The sequence below is a fragment of the Pantherophis guttatus genome, chromosome 4 (genome assembly GCF_059756535.1).
Source record: "Pantherophis guttatus breed Tessera chromosome 4, ASM5975653v1, whole genome shotgun sequence".
NCBI classification, from domain to species: Eukaryota; Metazoa; Chordata; class Lepidosauria; order Squamata; family Colubridae; genus Pantherophis; species Pantherophis guttatus.
Window position 1 is genome coordinate 29,680,066 of NC_142066.1, and position 18,422 is coordinate 29,698,487.

The window sequence follows — 18,422 nt, forward strand, 5'->3', positions numbered from 1 at the left end:
CTGCTGTTAGAAAGATCAAAAGCCACTTATTTGTACTGTTTTTGTTCTGTTGAAAAATCTCCTTATCTCTACCTCTGCCTTTGTCTCTGCCTCATCTCTGTCTGCCTGTCTGTCTCTTTTCTATCTGAAATCCCATTCTTAACAGATTGCCTCCCCCCCCCCTGCATGAATATTTCTTGCATCTTTAATAACACAAGCACCTTACTCTCTTGCAGGGCCATCATGCAAGTAAGTATAATTTTCAATGTCAACTTTTTATTTGGCTTTTCTACTGATAGGAAGATATGCAGCTTTGTTCTAAATCACCAAATAATCAGTAACTTGGATTATCTGAGAGAAACTATAGGAGGGGAAAAAAAAGAAATCAACCCAGGGTTATTCCCGACAATAAGAAAATGTGTCATTTCCTTCTCCTCTGATCAAGAGAAGGGTTTCTTTTGTATGTGTTTGTGGTTTCACTTTCCAAGGGCACCCAACCGAAACTATTTGTGAGGTAGAAAGATCTTCACTCCAAATGCCAGGGTGAATACAGAAGACGAGAGAAGAAAATGTTTCACTGCTACTACAAAAAAGATCAAAGAAGATCCGGGTCTAAAGACAGACAAATCCAGCTTGCCAATCATTTTGCAGAATCTGATTTAGATCCGAAGTTTGGTGTTACACAGGCTCAGTTGGTAAGGAGGAAGTGGGGAAGCTAAAGCAAAGTGTTTTTTTTTTTGGTTTTTTTTTTAATCCTGCCCTGCAGTTTATACAGCCACTACTGGAAAGGCACAACAAAGACAGGATTTTTGGTCCTGGGAAAATTGCTGTCAGACAATTCTTACCAGTCTTTGATTTCTGAAATCTATGAAATAAACCAACAATCTGGAGGCCATTCTGTGTTGGCTGAAGACCAACACCATCTACAGGATTTATGTCGGTCCCTGGTATATGACTCTTCTGAATTCACTCAACCACATTGCCTTGAAGTCCTCTTCTAGTCATACTCATCAACCAACATTTGACCTGCTAAGGTGAGGTTCTACCTTCTCCAAAGCAGGGAAGTGTTGCTAATGCCCTTAAAAGGGATGGTTATTTGGTTATATACTGGTTGCTGTCCCCAGAGAGACTTGCATACCATCTACATTACTATATGGTCCTTTTAGCCAAGAGGTAGCCCTGATTATGCATTCAGTTATTTTGAAAACCATTTTAGTGTTTTTAGAACTTCAGTTTTTTTCTGTTTCTTTTTTTTCTTCTTTTTTTTTGCAGTTGAATGGAATTTTATACTGCGCTTCTCGCCATTGTAGTTCCTGCTTCTGGTTTTTGCTTTGATTGATGTTGCGGGGTTTTTTTTTTTCCCTGTTGATTTTTATTATTATGGTTGGTTGCATAGTCATTCAAATGTTTAGACTAGATTTGGCATTTTCCCCCGAATCTTTCCCAAGAACCTGGGATAAGCAGATGCTGTTTGAGGGTATTAAAGGTCACAGAATGTAAGGCATTCCAAGTAAAGCTGCCTTTTGCAATTGACTGATGGTGATTTTGTCAATGCCAGTGATGTTCAAGTGATGCTTCAGATTGCACCCAAGATGTCTAGTATTATTGATGGTATCTTTGCTTTCTTTTGCCACAGTCGTTCTACTTCTATTTGTAGGTATTATTATTTTAAACACAGGTTTTCAGTGGTTTATATACAGGTAGTCCTTGATTTACCATTTATTTAATGACCGTTCAAAGTTACATGTTATGACTGTTTTATACCCTTACAACTCATTGCAGCATCTCCAAGGTCCTATGATCCAAATTCAGGCACTTGGCAAACTGGCATGTATTTATGACAGTTGTCCTGTCCTGGGATTATGTGATCACCATACGTAACCTTTCTAGCCAGCTTCCAACAATCAAAGTCAGTGGATTCACTTAACGACCACATGGTTCATTTAACAACTGCAGTGATTCATTTAACAGCAGTAGCAAAAAAGGTCACTCAACAACTGCCTTGCCCAGCAACAAACATTTTGGGCTCAGTTGTGGTCATAAGTCAAGGGCTACCTGTACTGTCATAATAGCTGTGATGATCAGATGCCTGTACAATTAGAGTTACTAGAAAAATACATCACTTAAGCAGAGGCCAAGAATGAAACTGCAATTTAAGCTAATTTTAATGAGACTTTTTTTTTACTTCCTTAAGTCTTTACTTCCATATTTATCTTTCTCCAAATAGAGAAGAAATAAAGCCACAAATTTATGACACTGTTGCACCCAGATTCAGACCTACTTCTGCAGCCATTGAAATCAATGTCACTTACATTAGCCTTGACTTAGTTTTAAGTCCCACTCAATATGGAACTAGCTGGTTTTTAAGAAGAAATTGGACTGAAACATTTGTCTGAATTGTTATAGTGTTCCCTGCCTGAACTGGGGATTGGATTAGAACGGGGTCCCAAACTGTGTACTGCCTACTACTGGGCCATGGCCCATTCGCAACTGGGCCACGTGAGTGGTGGGCTAGTGTGTACACGCCCACAGCCCCACGTGTGAGCGACAAGTGCCGGTGCTTGCAGCTCCACTAGCGCTCATTGCAGGTGCCACCACTCACACAAATGAAGCTGTATGTGTGTGCATACATGCCTACCCTTCACACAAAACCATCCCCTCTTCTACCCCTCCCCCCGCCCCGGCACTGGGCCATCAACCCAGAAAGGTTGGGGAACAGTGGAAAAGAAGACCTCCAAGATTTCCTTCCAACACTGTTACTCTGTTATTCTGTTAGAATAACAATCATCTGGAAGTAACTCCTATATCAGAGGTGGGTTTCAGCAGGTTCTGACCAGTTCTGGAGAACCGGTAGCAGAAATTTTGAGTAGTTCAGAGAACCAGTAGTAAAAATTTTGACTGGCCCCGCCCCCATCTCTGCCTCCCGAGTTCTAGCTGATCGGGAAGAAATGGGGATTTTGCAGTAACCTTCCTCTGGAGTGAGGAGGGAATGGAGATTTTACAGTATCCTTCGTCTGCCATGCCCACCAAGCCACCCCACAGAACCGGTAGTAAAAAAATTTTAAACCCACCACTGTCCTATATCAAATAAAAGTTATATATAAAGTGGCTGGATTCAGGTCACTGCTTATGCATCAGCATGTCTATTCTCCACTTTCTTTTTAACTAACCAGAAATATTTTATATTCTTATTTCAGGACCTATGAAGTTTTTTCATGATCACTGATGAAGCCCACAGTAAACCTAAAGCCAGCACATATGCCTAATGTTTTTATGATTATGCCTGCTTTGAACCAGATTTCCTTGAAACTTTGCACACTGCTACTCCTCTTCACATGGATACAGTGGGATGTGGATTGTTTTGGTTTCAAGAATTGTGTCCTTTCCCCTAACAGACCTGGCCTTGCTGTTTGTAGTGGCCATGCCATCGTTGACCTGAATTCTGCCATTGCTTCTCTGCCAAATGTGACTTATTGGCTCAATGCCTCCCACAACTTAGTTGAAATGCTGAATTCTACCACTTTTTCCCACCTTCCTGGTTTACTGGAACTGTATCTGAATCATAACAACATATCATACATTGTACCCAATGCCTTTCGAAGTCTGGAAGACCTTGAAGTTCTAGATTTGAGTTGGAACCAACTGACTGCTATAGGTCCTGCTTTGCTAGCCAATCTAAAACATCTCCATGTATTGCACTTGGATAATAACAAAATTGCCACAGTGCATCCGAGTTCATTCATGTTCCAGTTGGCTCTTCGGGAACTTATTCTTTCCACCAATAAACTCTCTAGTTTTCAAGAGATTGCTATAGGTGTAAAAAACTTGTCCCAACTTACCATTCTGGATCTGGGTAACAATAGCATCTGTGCCCCATGTGTTGGTCCTTCCTTACTCAATTTCCCTTTCCTGAGGAATCTCAGTTTGAATAGAAATGTCATTCACAGTCTGGACTTGTCCAATTGTTCCTTTCCTAGCTTGCAACAATTGGACCTAAGTATTAATAACATGTCAGAACTGGAAGCTGGATCCTTTCAAGCCACACCTGCTTTGACAGAGCTGTCTTTAGACTCGAACTTTCTAAAGGTCTCTGAGCTTATCAACATATCCCTTCCTAACCTGACTATGTTGCATTTATCCAGTATGCATCCATCATTAAACACAAATTTATCAGTGGCTTGCTCTGTCTTCCAAAGTTTTCCATCCTTAATTTCTCTGGATATCAAACGTTCCAAGCTGAACAATACTCAGTTGAAACAGTTGGGTTCTTGCACTAATCTCACCTGGTTGACTCTGTCAACCTCACAATTTAAGTACCTGGAAAATAAAGCATTCGAAACATTTCGGAACTTAAAGTATCTTTCTATGGATAAGTGCAAGATATTGAAACTCCGTCCTAATACTTGGGGGAAAGGGTTACCATTGCAAACCCTGATCCTGAGTAGAAATGAAATTGATGAATTAGATAGTTTTGTTTTTGCTGCTTTGAAGAATTTAAGCTATTTGGACTTATCAAAGAACCGCCTGACCAATCTACAAAAACAATCTTTTTTTGGCATGGCAGCATTGCGGACACTTATTCTTCATACCTGCCAGATTACAGCTGTAACCCGCGACACTTTCATCTATGCTCGTAAAATGGAGTTTTTAGATTTGCGTTTTAACAGCATTACACTAATCAAGGATTATGCCTTTTTACGCCTGCATGTGAAGACTCTCTTGCTTTCAGGAAACAGAATTTTGACTGTTCAGAGATCTGCTTTTCGGAACCTCAGTTCTCTAAAATACCTTGCCTTGGATCAAAATCTCATATATAAGTTTTCTGAATCAGTCTTTAAACCACTGACGCAGCTGGAAACATTAGATCTCAGTTATAACCGTCTCTTTACTTACAACAAATATGATACTCCAAGCCCTTTTCAGGGTCTCCACTCCCTTGTGAAACTGGATATTAGTTTTCAGACACCTAAATTACCAATCCACCCTCCAGATAAACTTTTTCAAGGGCTGGAGAATCTAAAGTTTCTGTCTTTGAAAGGAAACCCCAGCAGTGTGTTTTCCCACCTTTCATTTATCAATTTTACCACTCTCGAATCCCTAGACCTCTCTGAAATCCAACCAGGGAAACGTGGCTCTTGGGAACTCCAGTCACATTTTTTTCAAGGATTAACTAACCTACATAATCTTTCGTTAAAAGATAGTGCCATCCCGGATCTACCTGAAGAAATCTTTTCTGGTTTGACCTCTTTGGAGCAGCTGGACCTAGGCAACAATGATTTGAAGAACTTCAGTAAAGAAACGTTTGATCGACTTTCCTCTCTGAAGTATTTGGATGTTTCTGAAAATCCACTGATATGCTCTTGTGAGAATGCGTGGTTCCAAAACTGGTCAATATCTGTGCCAAATGTTCAAGTGGCCTTATTGGATAGCTATTATTGCTTTGGTCCTGGAATGACTAATCGTCTTTTTGCTGATGAAGATTTATCCTTCTGCTTTGACAACTGGGAAATGTATTTATTTATTGCTACCACAGTTACCATCCTCTTGTTCTTGCTTCTATCTTTGATCTATGCCAAGTTAGGCTGGACTTTCCGATATGCTTTTTATCTCCTCAGAGGTTGGGGCTATAACCAACTGCGCCCCAAAGGACGGGACTACCAATATGATGCTTACATTTCCTGCTGTAGTCATGACTACAAATGGGTGATCGATAACATTCTGGAAAAGCTGGAAAAACAACATGAACCCTGCTTCCGGTTGTGTTTTGGGCCTAGAGATTTTGCCCCTGGACAATACTATATAGATAATGTGCAGAATGGAATAAGCAGAAGCCGTAAGACCTTGTGCCTGGTGAGCAGAAATTACCTGGAGAATGAATGGTGTTCTTTAGAAATTCAACTTGCCTGTTCCAATATCTACTATCATGGATATGACCCTTTGGTGGTAGTCTTTAAGGAAGAAATCCCGAACTACAGGTGAGTAGGGAACAGTTGATCCTCATGAAGGTGGTCTTAAAAAGATTGTAACATAAAGCAGGAGTTTCATCTACTTATATTTTAATGGGAAGAAAAGATTTGTGAGAAGAAGAGTGCAATTAGGATGCAGAAGGTTGGATAAAGGAAGAATGAGCAGGAGATAACTTTTTCCATAATGAAAAAAGAGATCCATATGACTCCTGCCTTGGGCAGGGAGTTAAGACTAGAAAGCCTCCAAGGCCCCTTCCAGCCCTATGATTCTATGATAAAGCTTTCCCCAACCACCTCTCCCACTGAGCCATCTGGAGGGTATCTGCCTAATCCTCATTTTTCCGAGTAAAGATGGAAAGAGGATGTAGCTAGGCAGAGATTTTCTTGTACCTCATGGTAGGTCAGATTCTCCACCTGGCACTCTCTAGATATGTACCTAAGAATCCTGGGAGTTAACAGCCCAAGTACAACGGGAAGGTGTTTATTTGAGAGACTACGCTAGAATTTGCAACCACCCAGTGATTGGAAGTGAATGATGATGACAACAAAAATCTTTACCCGGATTATCATTAATTTATAGAATTTTTTGTGCCACCTGATCTAAGGATGATAATAACCAGTTCAGAGATGGTTTTAAAAGAGAGATAAATATAGGTCTATTTGGGTGTAGATGAAAAATTTATGTGGTGTTTCTCAAATTCTGCAACTTTAAGAAATATGGACTTCAATTCCCAGAATACCGTAGCCAGCATGCTGACTGGGGTATTCTGGGAGCTGAAGTTAACATGTTTTAAAGTTACAGTTTGGGAAATACTGGTCTACAATATCTATTCAAGATGGCATCCCACTTTCTATCAGTTGCTGAAGAACAACAGAAGAGAGCAGTTGCTGTCCTGTTAAGTTTAGAAGTATCGTCCAACAGTTGGCTTTGGGGGGGGGGTTCCGTGTGTCTTTTCCTTACACATTACTTTATGTCTGTTCTTGTGTCTGAGATGGGGAAAATAAAAAAAAATGTCAATCCTTTGGTTATTTTCTAGGTTGTCTCCTTATCATCGCCTAAGGAAACTAATTAAACAAGAGAGCTACTTGACTTGGCCTGAAGATCCTGAGGCTGAAGATATATTTTGGACCAAATTGTGTGGGGCCTTAGGCTCTGAGAGACAACTCAATGTCACACCGTTCACTGTAACTGAGTAACTGAAACCAGGAAGAATGTGACTATGATTATTTTTTAGCATTATTTTTTGTCTTAAAATAATTTAAAGATAATAGGTTGATAGGTACTGCTGAAGATGGATGCCGTATTTTCCAAGTCTGGATGCTTAGATTAAATATATTTACATACATACTGTACATACATACATACATGCATACATACATACATACATACCAGTAGTGGGTTTCAAATTTTTTAACTACTGGTTCTGTGGGTGTGGCTTTGTGGGCGTGGCTTTGTGGGCGTGGCAGGGGAAGCATTCTGTAAAATCTCCATTCCCTCCCCAATCCAGGGGAAGGATACTGCAAAATCCCATTTCCTCCTTTAGCATCTGGGACTTGGGAGGCAGAGAATAGATGGGGGCGGGGCCAGTCAGAATTTTTACTACCGGTTCTCCGAACTACTCAAAATTTCCGCTACTGGTTATCCAGAACTGGTCAGAACCTGCTGCAACCCACCTCTGATACATACATATATACATGTATGCATGCATGTATACACACACACACACACACACACACACACACACTCACAGGATGATTTGTGAGTTGAATAATTATGGTCCCAATTGGAGGCAAAAATACATTGAAGGAACAAAATACAAAATTTTCATGAATAAAAATTGAGGTTTCTTTTAAAAAGTCTGTCAGGGAATTGAGCAGCAGGTTTCCAAATGAACTCAGAGACATTGACCCGAAGTTGTAGTTTTATATAAATAGATATATTTAACATTTATATTTACAGCAAACAAGATAGTCAGGAACATCATGGGGTAAATCAAAACAGAGTACAGAGCGCGCAGAAGAAAAAAGGTAGGGGGGGAAAGGGAAACTCCCCCTTTACATCCACAGCAACCAATCATAGCCTAGATTGCCTCATGCAGGAGCCAGCACTCTCCAACCAATCAACTACAATCGTATGCTATGGCTCATTGTACACTTTACTTTCCAGCTATTAAATTAAATATCCCCAAAAGTTAATTTATATTCATAATAATACAATAAGATCGTTGCTTGTCACAAGATCAAAATTCTGAACTACTGTTGGATTATATTAAAAGATTCCACTTTAAATGGTCTGGTAACATGAGTTTTAAAAGAAATAACTCTGTATTTTGATTCCTGTTTCTGGTCTATATTTAGTCTTAGATGTTAAATTGATCCTTATATGTTAAATCTGGATTATGATTAAATCCAGATTAAGTTAGTGAACAATTGAATCACATTACATTCAATGAAAACAAATTACTATGATTTAATTTAAGATGCTCTGCTGTAGAGATTTATCTGGGCATAAATTCCAGAAAGAAGCAGTTGGATTCCTTGATATTCTTTCATACCAATATTATACTCTTCAGTCATTTCTTTGCAGTAGAAACAAAGATTAAACTAAAGAAACACATATTAAGTATTGTCCTATTCCAATCTGTATATTTCGTTTTCTTTATTATAAATGCCCAATGGCCTAATCTAGATTGTGAGTCTTTTCATTTTAAATTGGGAGGCTGTTTGAAGGATTATATTTTCCATTGGTCACGGATGGGTATCCCAATCCATATTGGACTATCTTGTCCTACAATCAAATAAATAACATTATAAACAAGCCAGCATAAGGGTCTAACTTACATCTATATTTAAAATGGGTGAAACTCATTGGGTTAATAATCCTTCAGCCTTATATTAATTCTAGCATTTAATGATCTATTCGATTCTACTGAAGTTAGGAATTGTAGAGGGAAAAAAGCAAACTATCAATATGGTAAATGAGCTGTCTCGGAGAAATCAGAATTTGGTAGAAGAATTTCTAAATCTACATTGCAATGGTCATCAGAATTATTGGCAAGACACCTGTTTCAAAGGCAACAACAAATCATGTTGGAGGTGTCCTGAACTTCCTAATAATAATAATTTTATTGTCATTGTATGCCTATACACAGTATATCCATACAATGAAATTCACTTAACACCCAAAGACCAGGTCCAACACACATAACAATCCTCAAACACCCACCCCCCCACAAATTCCCCACCCTCAAACCACCCAAACATCCACACAACAGACCAAGTAATGCTGTCCAACAGCTCACTGATGGTGGCCCTTTAGTTCATTGTTGAGTGCAATTATAGCTCTGGGATAAAAACTATTCAGAAACGTGTGGTCCGAGTTTTAATTAAGCCTTGGGACAGTGGAATACATTGTGATAAATGTACCAGTAATTTAGTATTGAGAATGTAATGTTTATAATTTAGTTCACAATGCTTTGCTTTTCATATAGTTAAAATTATCTGATTAGGTCCTTGAGTGGAAAAGCAGGGTATGTCTGTAGATCATCTAGCTGCACATTTATTTTATACAGGTGTGTGTGTGTATGTGTATGTGTGTGTGTGTGTGTGTGTGTGTGTGTGTGTGTGTGTGTGTCTTAGCTACTGACACAATTGTCTTTCCTATTGTTGGGAGTTCCACATACTCTAAATCCAGCTGGGAGTGATATACTCTGGGTAAATTATTGCAATTAGAAGAGAAAATGAGGAATAATTTCATAGCTTGGATTTAGCTTATTTTTTCTTGGCTGATACCTTAATTCTTCTGACTGAAGCTTTAGCTTCTCAGGAGGGGTTATATATAGGCTGCCAGGCTAGAAGCCTTAGCAACAGAGAAGAGATGGTAGGCAGTGGTGAAGGCAAAAGCTCTGCTGTAACACTTTAAGCCCATTAATTTCTCAGTCACCAAGGGAAACGATGCTTTGCTCCTCATCACCAGTGGATTTGGCAAATTAGACAGGAAGGAAAGGCAGAAAAAGAACAAAACCCACCTGACTATAGTGCCTGGATGTCTGCTGGCAGTTTGGCTCTGCTGAGAAGCAAGAAATTGATATTTGGGAAGAAGGAAAAGCTTCAGTTTCTGAGACAATGGAACCAGTCATTGTGGGTATTGAAGACTTGGTGACCTGGTGAACCAAACATGACTTGAAGAGTTTCATCTAGAGTATCTTCTCCTCTGTCAAAAATCTTTGCGTCTCCTTCTTGATAAAGACTGAATTTCTTTCTGGTGGAATTTTATTAGTCATCTAAGAGGAGATCTGGATGACGGGTACAGGATTGAAATCTGTTGTACAATAGTATTCTTTAAGCTGTAAAGACTTGGCCTTTCTGGAAGTTATCATCTGCTTCTGCTTCTAATTTATCCTGAACTGGCCAGCCCATTTCCATCCCCACTTCTACCCTTTTCCCATCCACCAAACATCCTACCTCTGATGATCGAAATGCACTGGACATTGCTCTGCCTCATCTTTTCCCCACTACTGATAGCCTCTGAACATGGCTTACCCAAATTTATCTGCAGTCCTATGCCATTGGATATGGATAATGGTTGCCAGTCAAATGGCCATCAACGACATGGAGGCACAGCTAATGGTGCAGGCAATGGCCATTGGGTGGGGACTCTAGAAGAAGCTAAGGAAACCATCCTGCATCTGCGGGAGACAGTGGTGCATCAAAAGGAAATGATCCTTGACCAGAGAGAGACCATGAGAGAACTGACAGCCAAACTGAGCCACTGTGAAACCCATTCCCGGAGGCATAGTGAGCACCATGGAAATCATCAGGAAGAGAATCATAACCATAAGCACAGCCATCATGAAGGTGGGCATCGGGGCCATCATGATAATGCTCAAAGGGGACATCATGAGGATGCTCACCAGTCTCACCATGAAGATGGCCATAGGGGACACCGTGATGCTGGCCATCAAGATCCCCATGAAGGCCACCATGCCCAAGAGAATGAGCATCATCAAACTGCACAACCTGGGAACCACGAACCACAGGTTGGGCACAACACTCATGATTCTTCTCACAAGGCGCCTACATCTGCTCAAATTAATGCTATGGAAGATCCACCCAATGAGGCATCTGCTGCAATACATCAGATGGAGAGAATGTTGAAATCCCTGAAGGAGAGACTGGAGCATTTACAGGTATTAGCTTTTAACTTATCCTTCTCAATGCTCTTAATCTATTTTCTCAAATCTACATATTCCTTAATTACTCACTTGTTTATTATCCATCAATCCTCATACTCATCCTCGCATTTACAACTTTTATCCCTTCATTTTTTAATTTGTCCAAAATGCTGATCAGCCAGCAATTGTAAGCATTTTTATTCTTGTTCCATCAGTTTTCATGTATGATCCTTCATTTAATCGTCTCCTCTTCCTTATTTTGTTTTACATGATCAAAGCAAACAATTCTAAGGAATGCTATTACCTTCTCTTTAAAAGCTAACTACCTCCCCATACACTGAAGTTTCTACCAGAATTAGCTACTCACAACAAATCTTCCTGCCGCTTCTTCTAATCTTTCTAAAGTGCCTACCTACCATAGTGTTATTCTGGAAAATATATGGGGTGAAGGGGGATTTTAAACGTAATTATTTAATCTCCCTTGCACTATCAATAGCAACTCTTGGTTGAGAAAATCAATATCCAGAGAACGAAAGGCAGCGATGAAGAAAATGGCAGGAGTCACTTTGCAGAGGGAGATGGACGCAGAGGGATTTAAAAAAAAAAAAAAAAAATACACATGGAATGGAAGGGGGGATAGCTTTCAAGAGGAAAAGGTACGGAGAACTATAGTGAATGGTGTTTGTATAAACTAGACTTTACTATATTTCCTTTCTTTTCCTTAAGTCAATTAATTTTTTAATTAATTTAATTTTTTATTCCATGTTTTGCAATTGTCATAACTTTGCTTACCTAAAAATGAAGAAACATGGATGGATGCGCACACACACACACACACACACACACACACACACGTGCACAGGGTATAAGGTGCTTGGGATCAATTTTGATTTTGTTGAAGCTTCAGATGGAGCAAACTTATTCAAGATGATCTTTTTGTGCGTAGAGTGGCTATTGCAAAACTAGCAAAAGTCCTTCCCTTTGGCAGAACTTCTTTCTGGAGCTCCAGGAGGTTCTTTGTTCTGTGACAGGTTTAGTACAGGAATGTGGCTAAATTTAGCATCTTCTACATACTTGCAATGGAAGGAAGACCCATTGGGCTGAAGAAGACTAAACAAACAAGCATAGGACTGAATTTTAAATGGGTTAAATGGTAATAATGAGGCACAGAACATGAATAGATGATGGCACCATTAATGGGAATCTCATTTCAAACAAGAAGAAAACATACAATTATTTGCAGATACAATCTAAAATTCAGCTTGGCCAATGTATAGGAACTCAGGAATTGGACTAAATGCTTAATAATGGCTTTCAGGTAGAATTTTAAGGAAGGGAGAGAGGCAGCACATTACAAGTGGTCTAGAGAAATGGCAGAATTTAATTAACATGAGCATTTGCGCTGACTTCTTCAGCACAATTGGAATAGTTCAACCTTCTCCACATCCATGTGGGATACTCTTCAGGAAAAGATCAGCTTGTTGGAGCACCAGATCCATGAGAAATCCAACACTTCAGAACATCAGACTCCCAGCGTACCAAAAGCAACAGGGATGAGACAAAGGCATGCTTCACATGGACGCACAGTGGAGAAAGGTGAGTGACTAAACCTGAATTTCCAGGTGGGTAGTGTTGCGACCTTCTTGCAAGTCAAAACAATCTTGTGATACTTTCCAAAGCTCTGTAGTAATAAAATTAATTTTTAAGGTATCAAAAAAAGAAAAAGAAAAAAAGAAAATGTGGTGTTGCCAAAATGAGAAAGGAGACTTTGGTCTACATTCATGGAGTAAAAATGGATGGGTAGAAGAAAGGAAGGTAAATTGAATAAACTGCTAAATAAAAAGAACTAATAATAAAAGGTGGGTTTAATGACAAGTAAATGGACAATGAAGGAGCCAGATGTTTAGGTGGCTATTTCCAAGTTTGTGGAGAAATGAGAAATAGTTTTTCCTAGTGATGCCTTCCAGTTATCAGAGATTATAATTCACGAATTCCCAAACATTAGATTTTGGATCATACTGCCTGATTAGTAGGATAGGCGCTGGATTGGAGAAGGCTGACAGCAGGATATAATTAGATCTGAGGCAAATGGAGAACTTCAGTGATTTAACATTTACATATTGCTTTTTCTATTTCATTTTCTCTCAAAAAGCTCTCGTCTTCACAACTGGTTTTATGAGATAACTAAAGCTGAGAGTGTGACTGGCTCAAAGAATTTTCCCAGTCATGCTGAAATTTGAATATGAATAGTCCCACTCTAACCTATTTTAGATTTTAATTCTCCTCAGACCCAATTAACATAGCCAGTGACAAAGGATTATGACTAACATTAAGCCCAGAATTTCAAGGGGTATGTAGGTTATATTAATTTAATCTTGATTTTTAAAAACCACTATTAAATAAGAGGTTTACGTAAATATGTTGATGAATATTAGTGGATGGAAAATGTAGATTCAAGTACAGTACTTGGGTTTAAATAATTTAATGATACTTATTCGCTTCTGCATTTCTGAAGAATCTGTGTAGCGTATAATCACGTAATCAGCAGGAAAAGCGATGGGCACCAAGATGGCTAAAAGAGCATGATAGTTTGAGGAATATTTCAAGTATCTCATTATCCTACTGGAGAGACAGACCAATGGACAGAATGAAAAAAAGGGGGGGAATGTTGACTGAAAATATAGCTTAAATCATAAAATCAGCCACATGTGATAGATGTGGCCAGAATGCGGCTGTGCGGGTGATTATGGGGGCGACATGGCGCACCCATGTAACATCTCTCCTGCGCGAGCTGCACTGGCTTCCGGTGGTCTTCCGGGTGCAATTCAAGGTGTTGGTTACCATCTTTAAAGCACTCCATGGCTTAGGACCGGGGTATATATGAGATCGCCTTCTGCCGCCGATAGCCTCCCACCGGCCAATACGCTCCCACAGAGAGGGGCTCCTCAGGGTGCCATCAGCCAAACCATGTCGACTGGCGACACCCAGGGGGAGAGCCTTCTCTGTGGGGGCACCAGCCCTCTGGAATGAGCTGCCCCTAGAGGTTCATATGATCCCCAACCTGCATACCTTTCGCCTTGCCCTGAAGACTCTTTTATTCCAACAAGCCGGGCTGGCCTAATAGGAATTTTTAAATTGGGTGTTTGTTAGTTTTTAATTTCGTGGGCCAAATTTTATATATTTGTTTTTAAATTGTTCTTAAATTTTGTGGTTTATATGTGTTTTAATATGGCTGTACACCGCCCTGAGTCCTTTGGGAGAAGGGCGGTATAGAAGTTGAATAAAATCTAAAAAAAAAAAAAATCTAAATCTAAAAATGTGGAGCAGAGATGAGCTTGAATAGTGAAAGAAACCATATGACAGTGCTTTGGCAGCTCAACACGAGATGGATGATTGTTACCAATTTTTATGTAGTGCAAATAGTGTTTTATAAAGAATAAGACACGAGAACTCTCCTTTATGACCCTTTTGTCACAAAATCTAAATCAAGAAAGGTATCAAAGAGAATGAAATGGAGACAAGATAACCAAAGAAAAAAGAAAATTTGATAAAGTTCATGAACTTTGACCTGATTGATAGTGGTCATGGGATTCATTAATGGAAAGAGCATAGCAAGCCTGGAAAATCAATTCTTAATAGGTCAGCAGATCAGCTGGCAGTATAGGGATAATCCATTTCCTCTCCATTTCCCTGTGTTGTAGCGCAGTGCCACATTTCTGCTTTCTTCTGTCCTCCAGGGAACAAGGCAGATAAGCATTCCGAACATTTTCATGTGGATTTCCCTCTTCGCACAAACTATATGTATATCAAGATCAAGCACACTCTGCAACGTGAAATCTTTGCCTTTTCCATCTGTCTCTGGCTCAAGTCAACTTCATCCCCAGGAATAGGCACACCTTTCTCCTACTCAGTGCCCAACCAAGCCAACGAAGTGGTGCTTATTCAATGGGGAAATAACCCCATGGAGTTGCTCATTAATGATAAGGTAGGATAAATATCTCGTAATTATTTATGCAGCAGATATATTTGAAGGTGTTAAGTTCAGTACCTTGCCATATTTATAACTCCCAGGTTTGCTCATTCCCACTTTTATTTGAACTCTTCTGTCCTTGTTTTTCAGGTTGCAACTTTGCCATTGGCCGTTAACGATGCCAAATGGCACCACATCTGTGTGACATGGTCAACTCGGCACGGCATCTGGAAATCTTATCAGGATGGTGTCCAAAGAGGGAGTGGGGACAACTTGGCTCCTTGGCATCCTGTGAAACCTGGTGGTGTTTTCATACTAGGCCAGGAGCAGGTAAATAGGCCTCTCACTTTATGTACTGTCACTATTATGCATGTTTCTTCTGAATACATATTTATTGCACTCTTCCTCCACAGGATACTCTTGGTGGCCGCTTTGATGCCACTCAAGCTTTCATTGGGGAAATGTCAGATTTCAACATGTGGAGCTATATTGTGACACCTGCTGAAATTTACAAGATGGCAACCTGCAGTAGCTCCATTGGTGGTGATCTTATCAATTGGACTGAAAACTCTATAGAACTTCATAGAGGAGTGATCAAACTACCATATAATGCCTGCCACTAAGAATCCACCCAAGAAACATGGACATAACATTATCTGGGAGAGAAAGATACCTAATGATTAAAGGCAAAGCATGGGATCAAGATTTATTTCATACAGTGGTAGAAAGGGTTGGGAAATCAAAATTTCCGGGTTCCTTGACAAAAAAATGGGGGCCTTTGTGTTTGGCACATGTGCAACAAAAAGAAAGTGGTTATGTATGCAGGTAGGAAAATCTTAAGATCCAGAAATACAATGAAATATAATTTGGAATATATGTTTTATAAAGCTGAGCAATTTTCAAAATAAGAAACATTCCCACATGATAAATCTGTACTGTGTATTGGGATTTTCTTAATGTAGGAGCAGGAGCAAAAAAATAAAGTTCCTCATGATGACAATATGGCTAATAGGACACTTCATTTTCAAGACCTTGATGTGTAACATAGGTCCACTAGGAAGATATTTATGGTAGATTAAAATCCAATTTTTGACTAGCAGTTTTCTACTTTTTGGATATTCAAAGAAGGAATGGGAAAAAGAATTTGTTAGTATTTTTTTCCAGAATCTTTTTCCTGAATGTTCTTTCTTTAAAGAAATAGATGATCACCTTACCAGATAAATTGATTGGATGATGCCCGACTGTTATCTGCTTTAAAAAAAAAATTTATATTATGTATTTTATTTATTGCAAGCTTTCTAGAGTCATGTAGGTGAGATGAGCACTATAATAATCAATCAATCAATCAATCAATCACATTCTCAAAGATTTTCGAAGATTCATTCATTAATCTTCTATCATGAGCCAGAATGGCTCATGAAGACAATAAAAATATCAATGGCTTTTTTTACAGATCATACATATGACTAAAAAAATCTCAGCATTTCTGTTCAGATATTTTCTACCAGCTTAGTAGACCTTTAGCTTCTTCTCAGGAAATAATTGCCAAAAACCCAGTCAGGTCTAGAGGAAGAGTATGAAACATTGTATATTAATATCTTAGTTTCTAAGTTATTTTTTTCTGAGTTCACCATTTTTCTGCCTCTCTTTCCATTCCCCCCACCCTCCATTGATTTAAATAGTATTTATGTACTGTATATATCTTTTAAATTTGAATAAAGCCATGCTTGAAAAAAAAATGTTTCAACCGTGAATCAACTAATATAACCTGGATGTAGATCTGCACCTGGACCGAACCAAAATCAGAGGCCGTGTTAACCAGCTCTAGAAACCGTGTCAGATTTTGCAAGTATCGTAAAGTGCTATTATGCATCATTGTGAAAACCATGTTGGCCAGCATTCTGCTGTATCATAGCAAAAATAGTTGTATATCATTGTGTTAGATGTTTAACCCAATCTATGTTAAAGGTGACTGAGGAAGCCCTGGAGGCCTATGAAAATTGAAAGGTTGAGTTAGGGTCAATTCAGCACAATTCATATTGCACAAATGAATATAACATCATTTGTGCAAACTGATGGCAAGGCTCAAAATTTTTGAAAAAGTTATCACCCAGTAGAAATCTATACTGAATACATAGAGCTTGCTTGATATGCAGGAGTGGGTGGGTGGGTGGGACATTTCTGTGGTGTTGTTTTCAGCACTACATATAGAGAAATCAAAGACAAAGGTTCATTGAGGAATATCTAAATCCTTGAAAGGGGAACAAATATATCTAGTATTTGGTGTGGCTATTCCTAGGTGACGTTTGAATACTCCTTGCACTACAATTTTGATCAGCACTTGATCAGTGCCTGAACTTGCTTAGAAAATGCTATAAAATATAATTGTTATAAAATTATCTGCTTCAGTTTTGCAGCAGCAGCAATGAAACTGCCAGAGCAAAATTTTAGTTAAAAAAAAAAAAAGCAATAAAGCCTCCAAATGCTACAGAACTAGCTTATCTTGAGGCAGGTATTTTAATAAAGATGACCATCTAAAATACGGGAAACAAAGAATGTAAACCATCAAATCCAAAGTCTAAATTAATTGCACTGCTGAGCAACTGATCATAGCAATCCTCCGTATTATATCTGTTTTGAGTTAAAATGGACGGGATCTAAAAAAAAGTTTGGTTTTGGGGAGGAGTAAGGCAAAAACTAGACATTGCTTTCTGAACACACCACCAAATTTCTATTGCATATGTATACAGATGTGTAGAATCACACAATCTTTTTAGCCTAAATTCCATATTGTAGATTTTGCTTGCAAATAACAAGTGCCCTGCCTCACTTTGACAGAATATAGTTATTTTATTCAAGGATGAGGATGCATAATTTTAATTGTCTTGAATTTTCTTATAGCAAGCAGATGCAATAAACTTGCCAAATAAATTACAATCCTCCACGTGTCTTTGTTCCTACTATTTATAAGTACCCTAGCTATTAGTATAGTAGAACATCCCACATGCCCCCAAAACAAAGCCTATTTTTAGGACAGTAAGCTCATGGTCTAGTTAATGATGTGGATTTAAGATTGTTGTCCTCAGACTATTGCCTACTTGGAATTCTGAGAATTGTAGTTCCATTCCCAAATTGTCTGGAGGGCGCCAAATCGGCGATTGGATAGTGAGAAACCTAAGATGCCACCTTTCCTTGATGATCCATTGTGAATTTTGAACAAAAGCACTAATAAAAATTTAACCATTTTACATACGCATTTTTAATCTTAATCTGGAGACCATTCTTTTAGATTTCAGAAATGAAGTCTGATTTAGTCAATGTCTAGATTCTGTA

The 18,422-nt window shown here is 38.9% G+C and overlaps 2 protein-coding genes across 2 annotated transcripts; both read left to right on the forward strand.

The window, feature by feature from the left end:
- Positions 1–464: 464 nt before the first annotated feature.
- LOC117666665 (uncharacterized) lies at positions 465–8,629 on the forward strand. The gene is made up of 3 exons (XM_034419434.3): positions 465–1,013; positions 3,177–5,954; positions 6,983–8,629. The coding sequence occupies exons 2-3, from the start codon at positions 3,205–3,207 to the stop codon at positions 7,140–7,142; spliced, it is 2,910 nt and encodes a 969-aa protein (XP_034275325.2). The 5' UTR covers positions 465–1,013; positions 3,177–3,204; the 3' UTR covers positions 7,143–8,629.
- LOC117666663 (neuronal pentraxin-1-like) lies at positions 7,168–16,828 on the forward strand. Its single transcript, XM_034419428.3, has 5 exons — positions 7,168–11,134; positions 12,535–12,715; positions 14,857–15,104; positions 15,240–15,419; positions 15,503–16,828. The coding sequence occupies exons 1-5, from the start codon at positions 10,415–10,417 to the stop codon at positions 15,710–15,712; spliced, it is 1,539 nt and encodes a 512-aa protein (XP_034275319.1). The 5' UTR covers positions 7,168–10,414; the 3' UTR covers positions 15,713–16,828.
- Positions 16,829–18,422: the final 1,594 nt, after the last annotated feature.